The following is a 16,693-nucleotide window of genomic DNA, read 5'->3' on the forward strand; positions in this document are numbered from 1 at the left end:
TTTATCCATTGTGCCATCTTTTGGTCTTCTGGGGCCAAGGCAAACACCACTCCCCCCCTTTCACATGCTATTCCTTCAAATACTTGAAAATTGCTATCATTTTTTGCCTCTCTGCATATCTAATTCTCAATTTGCTGTAACTTAAACATTAAATGGTTATTCACTGATCCTCATATGATCTGGTGTCTAGTCTTTTCACCATCTTAGTCATCTTTCTTTGGATAAATTCCAGATTATCAATGTCTTCCATAAAATGTGCTGCTTAGAATTAAACAAAATACCCTAGATGTGATTTGAACGTCTCAATTTAAGTCCCATTCCGATGAATTGTCTCCTCAGCTGGAATGTGAGCTCCCAGAACTCAAAGGACTATTTCTCACAACAGAATAGAGTTCAGGAATGGACAGATTCCTCTCAATTCGGACTACGATCAAATTTTTAAACAAGCATCTATTATATATCTATCTAGGAGCATTCTGGAGCCAGCTCTTACCAAGCCTTGAGAACTGATAGCTAAAATTTCAGAGTGAACATTTACACATCAGCATTTTCAAAGGTACCAAAAAGTCTTGATTTGTAGTTTTGAATGTCTAAAGAAAGTGATGGTGAAAATGTTAACAATGAATATTAAACTTAAACATAAATCATATTTTGGAGAGAATAGTTATTAAATATAGTTGCTTAGAGGGCAAATGATAAATGTAAAAAAATTTCTCCCTGCAAATATGTTTATGGGATCATGTAGTAAACCTAATTTACATGTAGGGAAACTGAGGCCTAGGGAGAAAAAGGAGTTTGTCCAAGATCACACAGTTCTGAATGAGGCCGTGAAAGCAAACGGCAAATAACATTTTCCAGAATAATTCTCATGATTTAGGACAATCCTATAGATTAGATTATTCATCCTTTAGATTAATCAAATTAAGAACCTCTGGCTAAGGGACTAGAACCACAGAAAAGACGGTATCAAGGAAAAATTGTCATTTCTAATTATTTTCCATGAAAGCTTATTGATTGATTTACTTGGATGCTCCTAAAGTATGTCAGAACACAGTTCTTAGGGGTATATATAAATCAACTAGAACACAGCCTTTACACCCACCATAACTCATAGAGAGATTGAATCAGGCTAATGTAGTCTCAGAGCCTACCTTAAGAGTGTCTGGTTTAGGGAGGGTAGGTGAAATGCATAATTAGACCCCCAAAAAAACTGCATAAACAACCTAACCATTAACCTTAGGAAGAGAGAAGCAAATATAAGGAAGCACAGCATGTCATTTCCATGTATTCTATTAACTCCTGTAAGGATAGTCAATTGTAAAAGAAAAGAAAATCATGTATTGAGAAAATACTAATGTCAGTATAGGTGCATCCAGATTCTGATATTTCACACATTTTTAATGGGCCATGACATAAACTTTAATTGTAATGCACTGTGGCTCAGGTGTGCTTGAGGCAATGAGATGTACCAGCTCCTTTGGGGACAGATCTTAATATTGTCAAAGGGAAATGGTAAAGCAAATAGAGGACAAAACTGAGCACAAGATTATATAGAAAGGTCCACATTTCAAAGGGTTCCAAGAAAGGTTAGGTAAGATTCTTTGATCTAAAATTCTTGAAGGCATACAAAGAAACCATTTTGATTAGAAGGGAAAGGGGAAACTAATGCAGATACATTAGGAATATTGCTCAAGTTAGATTTTGAGTTTTTTGTTTTTTTAATGGAAGACTGAGAAGGTGAGGCACATGGTATAGTAAATAGAAAGCATGCCTTGGATTGAGGAAAAATAAAATTCAAGTTTTGACTCAACAAATACTAACTGTGTGACTATAAATTTCAGAAAAGTTGCTGACCTATTTTGGTATAGTGAGTTTCCTCACCTGAGAATTCTCTGTACTAATGAAATCACAGACCCAGCCACTACATCCTGCAAAGTATTTGATGAATCTTTTCACATTTGCACAGAAATTGCAGAGAGAAATAGGCAGGGCAAAAGCTCTGGCATGTATTGCCATCTCCCCCGAGTGGCGAAGTGCAAAAAGCTCAACTGTAAATTGTCAAAAGCTACATCACTGAGGTAGACAGCTGTAGTCAATGGATCATTCACCATTAATTCAGCAAACATTTAGTAAAGACTTATCATGTTCAGAGTTGTATGCTAGGAGCTAGTAGAGACAGCAAGATTGAATAAGCATAATACTAGTACTCATGAATTTCATAATCCAGGAAAAGTGTGGGTGTGAGAATAAATACCAAAATGGATGTATTTTTACATTAATTTTAAGTGAGATCTAGACAAAGTGCCACTGGAAATCTGAGAAGAGGGACTCACAGAGGGAAAGAAGAAAGCTGAAGGAGGTCATGTAAAATAACTCCAATATTCTAGGTAAAAATGAAAGGCTAGATTATCTGCTGAGTCTGATGGCTGTACAGGCAGAATGGGGAGCTTGAAATAGCTTGTATAAAAAGAGTCTAGAAGAGATCATTTAAAGAACTGCAGTAGCATCATTCCAGTTGATATTGGATAGTGTAAATTTAGAGAGGATCAAATTGGTCCATTTCCTCTTTGAGCAGCGGTTCTTAACTCTGTGTGTGTGTGTGTGTCAGGAGAGAGAGGTGGATTTCTTTAGCACTCTGGTGAAACCTATGGAACACTTCTCAATATAATGATTTTTTTTTTTAAATTCACAATTGGTGGAAAAGCTAAATTTTGGTTAGAAATTATTTTTTTTAAAGATGTATTTTCTCCATCCAAATTCATGGACTCTAAAACTAGGTATAGAACCTGTTTTAGAGCGTTCAGTATCCTGAAGGAATAGAAAACAGTACTTTTCCAAGGCCAAGAACTGACAGAACAAAAAAGGTGAAAATCAGTGAGGCAAGAGATTCAAATGTAAACTGATAAAGTCAGACTACAGTAGTCAAGAATCGGCAGGATGGCTCACAGCTAAATAGCTAAAAGGGACCTCAGAAGTCACTTAGTTTTATAAATAAGGAAAAACATAATACAGGCATACCTCATTTGTGGCAACTCTGCATCAAGAAAATCTAACATTTTTCTAACAGCATATGCTCACATTATGTCTCTGTATCACATTTCAAACTTTTTCATTATTAATAGATCTGTTATGGTGATCTGTGATCAGTGTTCTTTGATATTACTATTATAATTATTTGGGGGTGTCATGAACTGTGCCCGTAAAAGATGGAGTATTTAATTGATGAATGTTGTGTTCTGATTGCTTCACCAACTGCCCATTCCCTTTTTTCTCTCTCTTTCTCCTCAGTCCTCCCTATTCCATGAGACACAACAATATTGATGGATATTATATAAACTTAATTAAGAAAGGAGTGGCAGGGCTTGAAAAAATTGATTCCAATTTTGAAAGAAGTTCTGTTGTGGGTAAAATGCAATCAAACAGCATCACATGCTACAGAGAAATCTTTTATGAAAGAAAGAGTCAGTCGATGTGACAAACTTCATTGTTGTCTTATTATAAGAAATTACCACAGCTACCTTTCAGCAACAACCACCCTAATCCGTCAGCAGCTATCAAAACTGAGGCTAGACCCTCCACCAGCAAAAATATTACAATTCACTGAAAGCTCAGATGGTTAGCCTTTTTTTTTTTTAGCAATAAAGTATTTTAAATTAAGTTATAAACATTTTTAGACAGCAATATTCTACAATGAAGAGTACAGATTAGTATAAATATAACTTTTATGTATTGGGAAGATTTTTGTGACTCACTTTATTGACATATTTGTTTTAAGTGGTCTGGACCCTCACCCACAATATCTCCAAGGTATGACTGTAATAATAACACCTAGAATTTTTATAGTGCCTTTGCAACCTTTTTCAGATATCTCATTCTTCATATCAATCGTGGGATATGTCTTATCATCACTATTTTATAAATGAGGAAACTGAAATAAGTGGAAATTAAGTGACTTAATAACTATGAATGTGACATAATAACTATGAATTCATGTCTTTCAGTCTCTAAACCTAGCTTCCTCAGAATAAAATAGGTTAAGAAACTTTCCCAATGTCACTTTGGCAGAATTTGAACCCAAAGGCAATGTTCTTCCCACTAAAGGACACTGCCTCCATATAGAAAAATAGGACTAGAAGAGGATTGTTTGAGAGAAGAGAAGGAGGAGCAACTAAGTGGTATAGTGGACAGAGCACCAGTCCTGAAGTCCGGAGGACCTAAATTCAAACTTAACCTCAGATACTTAACACTTCCTAGCTATGACCCTAGGCAAATCACTTAACTCCAATTGACTCAGGAAAAAAGAAAGAGAGAAGAGAAGGAATTCATAGTGTCTTTATGATGAAGGTGAAGAATATGTATGATAGGAATAAAGACATGAGGGAGAAGGAAGAAGAGGGGGAAAAATCTGACAAAGGAATGCAGCATTTTGGAAAAGTTTAATAATGATAATGTCTAAAATTAAGATCTCCTTAGTGGGAGAAGGAGGGGAGATGAAGGTCATAGAAACTGAGTAGTTTGAAAGATTATAAAGTTGGTATTAAAAAGTGTGATTAATTTAGAAACTTTAGTCACAGTGATGACAAGGGTTAGAGATTATAATTGACCCTAAGTCAATTTTAAATAGTTTAAAAAAAAAAAAAAAAAAAAAAAGGAAAGTGACTAAGAGGTCTGAGGGCAAGAGTTACATGGAGCCAACTCAAATTGGTAAATTTTCAATGTGAGCATTTTCACTTCAAATTTAGCAAATGCTATAAATCAGACTTGATTTATTATTTTGTTATTGGTCTTGTCTTAAGAATAAACTGATGGAGAAAATGTTAAAATGCAGGTTAAATTTAAAAGTACAGGAAGTACACATTTTCCCCCTTGGATAGATGGTTGTTAACGTTTATCAGCACACCACTGTCTGATAATGACAACAGACAAGGATCCTTTCTTTAAATGTTTGCCTTCTATTTTGTTTATATTACTAATTTTCAAGGCCTTTAGAGAAAAAGCTTTTGCTAAACAAAGACAAACTTTAGTCTAGCTGTCTGAGTGACCACAGGTCCCAAATAGAGGTTGCTGAGAGTAATTTCATAGGAAATCTCTTCAACCGGAGAAGATCAAACTTATAACTCTGGAGTTTAGTTTAAGTCTCAGACAAGACCAGTCAAACACTCTTCGCTATTCTTTGGAACCTAATTGTATTATCTCCCAAAACTTTTTTTGTTTCTGAATATCCTGCTTGCTTTCTCCCAACCCTCAATTTCAGATAATTCAACTTTTTGTGGACAAATCACTTTCCTTGCAGCAATTTATGGAGGTAAGAGGTACAGAGCTATGAAATGTGTTTGACTTCCTGAAGATGAAATTCCCTTACTTGAATATACTACAAGAAAATTCCTGAGCAACCTGAAATTGTCACATCAGTGAGTACTAATTCAGCAGACCAGTATCTATTGACCAAATTGAAGGTGCCCTCCCACCTTAACCAACACACACATCATCCCAGGTTTTATAGCAGTGGTTCTCAAAGTATGGTCTAGAAAATCCTGGGGATCTCTGAAACCCTTTTAGAGGGTCTACAAATTCAAAAATAGATTTTATTTCCAATATGGTAAATGTCTATAAATATAATCCAGATAAACAAAAACACTTTAGAGAGATCTTCAATAATTTTTAATAGGATAAAGATATTGAAAACAAAAGTTTGAGAATCAATGCTTTATAGAAACAACAAAAACGGACATTTTTGTAGTGTCTTGCTAGCACTGTTAGTGTATAGAGACCTCTAGGTCTCTTCTTACTACCTTTTAAATTATGTAGAACTTCCTTCAAATACTTTAATTAGCTGGGAGCTCACTGATTCATGACATATATGATCATATAATTCAGCACCCAGAAAATACCACGTTCACTTCAGAAGCCTGTCTGTAACAGTCATCCAGTTTTTGAATGAATTCTTCTCTAGTGATGCCTTCATCAGGCAAAATCCTTTTGGAATTTCTCTAGTGACTTATTATGCCTATGAGAATCTATCCCGCAGTGGAAACTCATATTTAGGCTGTGAACAGATACCAACAAAAGGTACTATAAAAGAAAAAGTATTGTTTAATTCTCTCACTCTGTCCCTAAAGACCCAAAGGTAATAGAGTAAGAAACTTAAATGAAACACAGTTATTACTTGAGCTACAGAAAAATACCCTAACTAAAGTGTAACAAGATGCCTCAGGAGGTGGTGGGCTCTCTTTCTATTGATCTTCAAGCAAAAGCTGTATGAATACGTTATTCCTTTCATATCACTACTTTGTCCATTGTGGTTTTAGGTTGGCATAAGAAATTAAATGAGAATTTTTGGAGAGCTTTGAAGACGCTTGTAGATGACATTTGATAACATAGTAGACAATGTAGAGCCTATGACTAGTGAACAAGTGTGATCTTTTATTGCAAGCTCTTAATCAAGTTGATTTAAGGTCATCTTGGTGTAATTGTATCTGATAACTAAATGTAACTGTCTAAACATATTTTAATAAGTGCTTTTAAAGATTTTTTCTCTTTTTCTCTCACAAAACTAATCCTTAGTTTATTTTAAAAATCATTCCTTTTTCTTGTAGCTCAGAAGCAGCTAGAGCTATCTAGTGACTAGAAAGCTGAAATCCCACCTCATTTACTAACTGTAGGACCCTAAATAAGCCATTCAGCCTCACTTTCTTTGTCTGTAAAATGGAGATAATAATGCCATCTATCTCAAAGTGATCAAATGGATAATACATATACAAGGCTATATGAATCTTAAAAGCACTCTATATCTGTTATTATTATGTCTGAACAAATGAACTAGGGCAAGGGGAAAAAGGTAATCATTCCAAAAAATAAGATGATATCATGATAGCCCATTTTTTTGATGATCAGGATTGTGTTTCACTCTCCAAGAGTTGTTGCTACTTTTAGCACTTCCATTCTGACTGCTATACTTTTTACTTATAAAATTCTTTAAGATTTTAGAAAGGTAAAATTCCATACAATCAATGTTTCTGGTGAAACAAATCTGGTTGAGGTTAAAGGATGAATTGAGGAAAAGGATTTTGATGTATCTGTCCAAGTTCTCTTGTTCTCATTATTATGAATAACTGAATTACCTATGAGTATAACCCAATACTTAATCCAAATTTTATAGTAAAGTACTGTAAACATTCCATAAAAAAAAATACAATCTTTTTCTGTGGCACAAATGGAGGGCCAAAACATTTTATGCAGATTTTTCAGATGTAATCTCCATGATGTGGAAGGTATAGCTGTACTTGGATAAATTATAGGGCAGGGGTAGCTAACATGCAGGATATCCACAGTGGGATTAACATGCAATTGGGAAATATTGAATAAAATAAATAAAAATGCAACAGAATATGAATAATATTAATGTATGGTTTTTCTAAATGATCCTTATGTAGGATTTAGTGGTCCCTGTCTCTTTTTGAGTTTGACACCAACTTGGACTGGAGGCATGGGTTGCATGTACTAGAAGACACCTAAAATCCTTTCCAACTCTGAGATTGTGTGGTTCTATTATAATGTCTCTGAAATGCTCTAAGACTGTCTATGAAATTCCATTGAAAATCAGAAGTGATCCTCAAACAACTAGTCCTTCTACAGTAAGGTAAAAAAATCTGATCTTTGATTTTGAAATAATGACAGGAAAACTCTCCCTATTATTTAACGTTAGCTTAATTGTATCCTAAATCACCAAATTGCTGCTGCTGATTAGAACAAAATAAAACACCAATAATAATTTATAAATACAAGGAATTAAAAACAGCATAATAGATTAACCTCTATTAGATGATAAAAATATTTATGAACAGATAGAATGAATGAACAAATTATTCTTTAAAATTTTTAAATTAAATTTAATTTAAATTTAATTTTAAATTTTTTTATTAAAGCTTTTTTATTTACAAAACATATGCATTTGTAATTTTTCAATACTGACCCTTGCAAAACCTTGTGTTCCAAATTTTCCTCTCCTTTCCCCCACTCCCTCCCCTGGATGGCAGGTGATCCAATATATGTTAAATAAGTTAAAATATAGAACAAATTATTCTTGATCAAGACCTGTTGGACACATTGCAAATATATAAGAAAGAAAACTGTCCCTGCCTTCTAAGAGCTCACAATCTATCTAGGGAACTGGGAGGGACAAATATGAAACTACCTGGAAATAATCAGAATATATCTATTTACAAGTGCCAATTCAGTCTCACTTTCCTCATCTGTAAGATGGAAATAATAATGCCACCTTCTTCAAAGTGGTCAAATGGATAATACATATACAAGGCTATATGAATCTTAAAAGCACTCTATATCTGTTACTATTATGTCTGAACAAATGAGCTAGGGCAAGGGAAAAAAGATAATGATCCCAAAGATAAGATGATGTCATGATAGGCCATTTTTTGATGACCAAGATTATGTTTCATTCTCCAAGAATTACTGTTACTTTTACAAGTTCCGTTCTGACTGCTGTGCAGATAGAAGAAGTAATCAGAATTGGATGATTAAATCTGGGAAGGATTCTTTCATAGGGTAAATTTGTGAGTTGGTTCCTGACAGTGGAGAGTATGACTTGTCAGAAGATTACTTCAAAAGAGAATGCTAGAAATTTCATAGTGCTCCTCTCACATGCTAGATAACTGGTTCTTTTCCATTTCTTTTTGGTCTCTTTACATTTGTTCAAGCATTGAGCTCCTCTTTCTTCAGGGCTCAGCTCAAGTGCCATCTCACCAAGAATATTTCCCTGATCTCAGTTAAAAATGTTTTCTGTTTCCTCCCATTTGCTTGCTTTGCCCCTACCATTCAATACTTAAATGATCCATGATTTTAGTCCATGTGAGTATTTATACCACCAAAGTAGACCATGACTTCCTCTATGACTCAGTATATTTGTCTTGACAACTGGTACAGCTAAAAAATTCATCACTGTAGCTGAGCCAAGCAAATCTTCCTTGATTCTTAGGCAATAGGCTGGCCTCAGGCATACAGTCCATTCTTGCTCCTGACTTGAAGCCTTTCTACTTTGCCAGAACCTCTCAGAGCATTTGTTCTTTGGCATAATCTTGCAGAATCTTGGATTATTTTCAAGCTACAATGAGGTTCTAAAGGATGACTTGGATGTCAGAATATCTATCTACTTTGTACAATACTTGTGTATATCACACTCCTCTATTAGACTATGAGATCTGCAAGATACTAGGCTGTAGTGTACATCTTCATCCCCCCCCCCCCCAAAGCTTGGAATTCACAAGTGTTTAATAAATGTTTGTTGAATTAAAGTAAGTCATGAGTGTAGGCAGGCACTGTTGGAATACAAATGAATTTAGTTGGCATAGTGGTGCCAATTTAAAGAAAATCTGCCATAAAAAATCTAGATTTACAAAGAAGATAATGTGGGTGGAATTGTTGCTGGTCAAAGGCTTTCTTGTCCTTACCAAAAGACTCCTTTAAGATAGAGCTTCCTAAGAATGTCACACAAGTGTTTCCATGTCAACGACTATCACCCTTGGGAGATGGATGAAGGGAATAAGATAGGACATAAAGATAGAAGGGTAAAACTTAAAATTTTTGAAGCCAAAACCCACCAAAGATATAGCAGAAATAAACAATTCTAATAAGGTCCTGTAAGTCTGTGGGAAATTATGACTGGATTCACACTTAAGTCAACAAACCATCACACAAAACAAAATATGCCTGTAACTCTTTATAGAGGCAGTAAGTAAATGGGCATTTTTAGTTCCAAGCTTGAGGACTTAAATGTCCTGGCTCTTACTTTCACAGAGAGTTCACTAAGTCTGCCTCCAAGGATATATTTAGCCAATTGAAAAGCATTCTATTTCATTGTGGGAGATAGTATTAGGTATTAGAAAGATAAGCATCATTGCTGATATTCAAAGACCCAAATCTTTCCATTTCAGTACCTTCTCAGGGAGACCAGAGACCTTGTACTCCATCCCTACCCTTTCAATTTCCCTTTTCCTTTTTTTTTTTTCCCTTTTTTTTTTCCTTTTTTTTTTCTGGTCATAATTTTGCATGATGATAACGTTAAGATGTAGAATGTTAGAAGTCAGAAGGTCTTTGGTTGTCATTCAGTCATTTTTTTTTAAGAAGAGGAACATGAATCTTAGAAAGGAATCAATAATAGAATCACAGAAGTTTAAATTGAAAGAGACCCAAGAGGCCAGGTAATATAACTGATTTCAGAGCAAAGAAGCAGAATTATAGTGAGATGGTAAGAGTTTTTTATTCCATGATGCTGAAACTTAAAGAGCTTTGATAGTGATTTACTCCAGCAAGTAGAAAGAATTGAGCTATTAACACAACTAAAGAGAAGGGTTAAAATGGGAAACTACCAGATGGACTACTTCTTCTCCACCTGGTCCAGTAGAGTCCTCAGTAGAAAGCCAGAGAAGGAAATTGTGGGTGGGAAAGAATTGATAATTACAGCTCTGCTAATGTTAGAGTCAAGAAGACTCCATCTTCATGAGTTAACTCTGACTTCAGATACTTACTGTATGATGCTGTCTATCTCAGTTTTAAACCCTAGTTTCCTCATCTGTAAGTAAACTGGAGAAGGAAATAGCAAATCGCTACCAAGATGACAGGATGACATGATATGACCCCCAAAAGGTTATAAAGAGTCAGACAGTTGAAACAACTGAACAACTGAATAACACTAGAACTCCTTCTATAATTTTCCTGACCAATGGTCACTCAGCCTCCAGTTAACTTCTCTAGTATTAAGAAACTGTTAATTGTAGAGATAGCCCATTCCACTTTTGTCTACAGTTTCAACTATTAGGAAGTTTTTCTTTATGCCCAGTTGTTTGTAACTTCCATCTACTTTGCTGCTTCTGTCTCCTGGGTAACAAGGGTATGATCTTACAGAATCATTTACACAGATAAGGCTAGAACCTGGACCTCTTGCCTCCTGGTTATAACTTCATTCTATTACATGGTATGTCCTCCCTTTCTGAAGGAATGGAGCGCATACTCCAAAAACTTGCTATAGTAGAAACAGCTCAGGCCCCGGAGCCAGGAGTCCTGGCTTTGTACCCTGATTCTATCGTTTACTTGCTGAATATGTACCAGGGAAAGTAATATTCCTTTGCCATGCTTCTGCTGCTTCCGGTAAAAATAAGGCGCTAAACTCCAGGGTATCTAAAGTCTGTCTCCGACTTTCCACAGCAAAGGAGGTTGTGGGTGAGTGTGGAAGAGTATCTTAGTTTAGGAGCAACTATATTTTAGAACTGGATAGTTGGAGGGACTCAACTGCTCCCATAATCTTTTACACTTTGCATTGAACCAAATAGTTGCTTTCCAGGAAGGAGAGTTCTATGTTATGGAACTGTCCCCACAGATATAAGCCCCCTCTGCTCCCAGGTCAGTATGGGTCTCCCCAGTACTGAAAGTTTCAGCAGCTGCTCCTGCCGACAGGTAAAATTAGCACACTTGACGTCAGCAAGAAAATCCCTTCCAGCCCGCAAAGCCTATCTTCAGGGGCGAATGGGGGAGGGGACAGATGGGGGTATTAAGAGAGTTGAAGTAGTGAGGAGGGAAAAGAAGGAAGATGAAGGAGAAGGCGATAAATGTGGGAATGGGAGAGGTGAAAGGGATGGGAGAGAGAAAGAGCCGGGAGGGTGATGCGGGGGAGATGGGAGGAGAGAGAGAGAGAGTGGGGAGAGGGAGAGAGAAGACATGGGAAAGCTGGGGTGTATGAAAGACATGGAATGGAGTAATAAAGAGAGGAGGAAACTGCTGGGATAGGCTGGAAAAGAGAAAAGGGGTAAGAAAGGGGGGCTGGAAGGAGAAAGGGACTAGGTTAGTGGTAAGGGAAAAGGATAGGGAAGGCCATTATCTGCCCTTCCCCCACTTCCTTGAACTGCATCTTCTTCTGCAGACCCCCGCTTTCTATGGGCACAGTTTCTCAATATTGAGAATGAAAGTGATGCAGCATCCCCAGAACCCACAAGAATAAAGAATATTGATTGGCCTTGGGGCCTTGAACGCCGCGACTTCTGGCACAAAGTCTCTAGTTCTCAAATCTACTGCCTACCCCGAGGCTCGGTATGGGGTGACTTCCGAAAGAGAGTAACCTGCGATTAGGGCCCATGCCGTCTTTGCAAGACAAAGACCACCACCACCCACTCCTGTCTTCCAGCGATCCTCTTCCCTCCTCCAACTGAACGCGTTCCGCCTAGAGATTTATGCCGGACTAATGGGCAAAGATTGAGGCTAGAAAAGATGCCGGTGTGAGACTAGACCTCACATCAGAAAAAGGATGCTGGCCCAGAGTGTGGCAGGGGGGTTCGGGGCCGGGGTCACCTAATGGGAACTGGGTTGGGGGAGGGATGCCTTACCCACGAGCAGCCAGAGGGAGCCGCCGGACAGAAGGAAGAAGGTGAGCATATTTTCTGGAGGTGACTGCAGCCCGGGCGGGCGACTGGAGGAGGCAGGCGGGGCTGCAGCTGCGCGCACTGCGGACAAAGGGACCGAGGTGCCCGCGGCCTCCTGCGGCTCCTCAGGACCCGCTTCGCTTCTGTCTCTTCCTCCTATGTCTCCGATGCTGCCTCCCGCAGCATCAGCGCCACCCTGGTTCCCGCAGCGGCGAAGCTATTTTTAGCCTTTTCCCTCCCCCTCACCTCCGCTTCCTCATTCTCCCCCCCCCCCTTCCTTCTTTGCTCCCCACCTCTCTTCCTCCTGCAGTCCAGAGGACTCCTTACTCCCCGGCTATAAAGTCACATCCACCTGTGGGGGTGCAATGAGGACTTAGTGCTCACCTTGACCAGCAGCCCACGGCTTTTCAAGTCCAGAAGAGAGAACGTTGATGGGGGTGGGGTGGAGCTCAGTCCCACTTTCTTGTGGCCCCTCTCAACCTCCTTCAGAGATCAAAATAAAGGAGAAATAAGAGTTTTTACAGAGTTCTTGGATTTAGGGCTGCAAATCTACTCAACCAGATCATAATTCTGATATAAAGAGAGTTATTTATTAGTTCAAATCAGGTTAATGATGGTCCTGTATGAGAATTAGGGCATCCTGGGAAATATAGATATATAGGCATAATAACGGGAACATCTAACATTTATATTTGTATTATAGTGTCCATTTTACAAATAAGAAAACTGAGGCTAAGATGATAAAGTGGGCTTCTCATGATCACGTAACTAGTGTCAGAGACACAATTTGAAGCCAGACCTATTACTTTGAGTCTAGTATACTTCCCATCATGCTAAGTTGCCTCTCTAAATGTTTGCAGTCTAGCTTCTCCCATGAATCTATTCTAGTTCCAAACAGAACTTTATTTCCCCTGAAACTTGGATTACTTAAAATGTTAAGCCAAATAAAATACTGCTCTTTAACCAATCTGGATCTCAGTTCAAGTTTTGCTACAATATCATTCAACTCAGCAAACATTCAGTTGAAGTCGCAAGGATCCCCTTCCCATTCCTGGTCCTCAGTTTCCTCATCTGTAACAGAGGATATTCTGTTTAACATATAGTGGACTACTTGCCATTGGAGGAGGTAGAAATGGGAGGGGAGGAAGGGAAGAAATTGGAACACAGGGTTTTGTAAGGGTTAATTTTGCAGAATTATCCATGCATATGTTTTGAAAAATAAAAAGTTTTGATAAAGCAAAATTTTTAAAAATTTAAAAAGAATATAGTGGAATATTATTCTATAAAAAGAGGGTATCAAACTTCATAGTTCTTCTCAAATCTTACAATCTTTGGCCTCAGAGGTAGAATCTCTAATTTTTCTCTATATCAGTATATACACATATGTACATGAAGTTATACATATTATACATACATATATAGAGTATGATATATACATACATATATGCAATATATGCATTTCTTCCATAAATGAGAGAAGGAAATTTTATGACAAAAAGAAGCCCTCTTTTTAATGGTCAAAAAAAAAAGGTTCCTCATTAATTTGCTAATTATAGTATGAGAAGAATTCATTGGTTGGGATCTGTTGAAGAACATAGGCATGAATACAAGTCCTCAAAATCTTCCCAGACCCTTTTCTGATCCTTTGATTCCATTTACAGACCTTTCTCCTTTAGCTTATATCCTTAAATGCCCTACTCATCATTTCCCAAGGTCATCCTTTCATCTTCCCAAGGCCATTTGAATAAATTATTTTTCATTCAAATTATACTTCTCCAATTTCCCCAGTCCAGTGTATCTTCTTCCTCTGTGGCCCTAATCATTTGAGGATAATTCTGTGAATTATCAGTGTCTTTAGAAAGCCGGAGTGTACACTTTGGAAAATACCAGGCACCTAGTCCAGGACTTACACTGTTAAAAACAGCAGGTTTGCAATTTAAGTCATGGGTTACATCTTTCAGGAGAAACCTGATACCATCTGGTTGGTGTATGTGCATGCTCCCCACTGTCATTACAGGAAGGATCAACCCACCCCCAATCTGCTTAACCTGCCCATCTTTAATTGGTAGAGGCAGGAATGAAAAGGTCAGGTTAGATTTCTTAAAGTAGGTTCATGAGTCTAATGGGAAGGGAAGGGAAGGGAAGAAGTAGCACAGAATAAAATACTCTTTGCTCTCAGTTTCCAAAGATACAATTCTAATTATATATTGTTTTCTGATTGTGCCTGTTTACTCTGGCAGTAGGGAAAGTCCATCCATTTAACAGGAGCAAAGTTCTAACTGTGTCCCCACAGGGAATAGAAGGTTGGATGGAGTCTATTTAATTTACATAGCCATGATCTATCTATCTTCACAAATGATTCAGGCTTCTGATGCTTGCTCTCAAATAGCCCAGAATTAAAATGCAGCCTCTTGGTGATGTTTGTTCTAAATGTGTGATCCTGCATGTAAGGTGAGAGGATAGTGGTATATTCTGTCATAATTACTGTATTCTGATTTAGTTATTGGAGAGTTAGAGAACAGGTATCATTTCACTAGCTTTGGGTAAAAACACTGGACTTGGAGTCAAGAATATATAAGTTCAAATCCTCTCTCAGATATCCCAATAAGTGATTTACTCTAAGTAATTTATCCCTACCAATCTCAATTTCTTCATCTGTAAAATAGAGATAATACATGGCACTTGCCCCAGGATTTCTGTGAGGCTCAAACAAGATCATATATGAAAGCTCTTTATAAAACTTAAAAGGCTATATAAATATTAGTTATTATTATTATTTACTATTATCTGCTCCCCAGAGTGATTTCCTTGAATAATAGTCTCCCAAATACTGGGGATATTATAAGTAAGGAATTTATAGATTTAAATGACCCTAACCACTGGCAAATAGCCAAATAGCTATGGAACTGTATATCTTTGGTTTTCCTGTTAAGAAAATAGGGACAATATCTGGTCCCACAGATTTTACTGCTTTGAGCTTAGACAAAACATGATATCTTACCTTAATTTACCCCATTTAGAAAGATGTGTAAAATCAGTAGTGTGAATAAAAGTGAGATCATTAGTGCTACAAAGTGAAGGTCTTAGGACTTAAATTCAGAAGACTGGACTGGAGTCCAAAATCTCGCAGTTATCAGCTTTGTGATTTTGAGCAAGTCATTACCCTTCTCTCAAGCCAATTTAGCTTATGTTTCCATAAAATGAAGGAGCTGATGAGTTCTGAAGTCCTTTTCAGCTCTAACAGTCTGAGATTCTGTGATTGCTCAAATTGCATCTACAAAGAAAAAATTCCATTACCACCTGATGACAAATTAAAAATTTGCTCAAGCTTACATCATGATCTGCATAATGGCAGATATACTGACATTTCTCCCTCCCACTGAACCAAAGGATTGCTTTGGTGTTATTTGGTAAACATGGTCTTCTCTAATTTATCATATCTATTTAGCTGGATTTTCTCATCTAATAATTGTTATTTCTATCACAAGAGGCATCTTGGCAGAGGTGATAAGACTGTTGGCCTTGAAGTCAAAAAGACCCAGAGTTAAGTTCTCACTCTGACACATACTGGTTATGTGATCCTAGGGACATCACAACCTCTTGGTATTATAGGCAACTCACTTAAGTTGATAAGTTGCAAAGAGGTTGCTCTATCAGCTATTACCTCTACTAGTGAATAATCATGCTACCATATATAAGAAAGAATTTGATCTGATTCAAGGAAGTTGGGATTTCCAAAAGACAGAAGAGAGGAAGAAAAACTTTATAGGCATTGGAGACAGCCTGTACAAAATCATGGAAGAAAGAGATGGAATTTTACATATGGGAAACATCAGATAAGACAACATGGTTATAATATAAAGTACATGAAGGAAAGTCATGTATAACAACCCTGGAAAGATAGTTTAGAGTCAGATTTAGAAGGAATTCTCATCAGAGGGGTTCATATATAATTATGCTAGAGGCAACAGGGAGCCACCAAGGTTTATTGAGCAGAGCAGTGCCAGAGTCAGACAAACTTGCACTTTAGAGATATCAGTTTAATAGTTGTGTAAAGAAGTTCAACTAGAGATGTTGTCAAGGGATGTCTTTAGAGATATTTAGATATATGATTGATTGGACATGGCAGGGTATGGGAGAGGAAAGAACTGAGGATAACTCCAAGATTTCAAATTTAGGTAGCTAGAAAGGAATAGAGGTTAGCAAGATGAAAGTATTTGGGTGAGAGTGGAGAGATAATGGATTCTTCTTTGGATGTGTGAATT

At 37.2% G+C, this 16,693-nt stretch overlaps 1 protein-coding gene across 3 annotated transcripts in view; it reads right to left on the reverse strand.

Annotated features, from left to right (window-relative positions):
* Positions 1–12,922, reverse strand: part of ACSL6 (acyl-CoA synthetase long chain family member 6) — a 140,459-nt gene extending 127,537 nt beyond the window's left edge. For 2 of the 3 annotated variants that reach the window (XM_051978216.1, XM_051978215.1), the window contains exon 1: positions 12,393–12,917. In XM_051978216.1, the coding sequence (XP_051834176.1) occupies positions 12,393–12,441 (49 nt within the window). In that variant the 5' untranslated portion in view covers positions 12,442–12,917. Of the gene's footprint in view, positions 1–12,392 lie in introns of all 3 variants that reach the window. The other variant, XM_051978218.1, reaches the window with a different exon arrangement.
* Positions 12,923–16,693: the final 3,771 nt, after the last annotated feature.

The sequence above is a fragment of the Antechinus flavipes genome, chromosome 2 (assembly GCF_016432865.1).
Source record: "Antechinus flavipes isolate AdamAnt ecotype Samford, QLD, Australia chromosome 2, AdamAnt_v2, whole genome shotgun sequence".
In the NCBI taxonomy this organism is placed as follows: domain Eukaryota; kingdom Metazoa; phylum Chordata; class Mammalia; order Dasyuromorphia; family Dasyuridae; genus Antechinus; species Antechinus flavipes.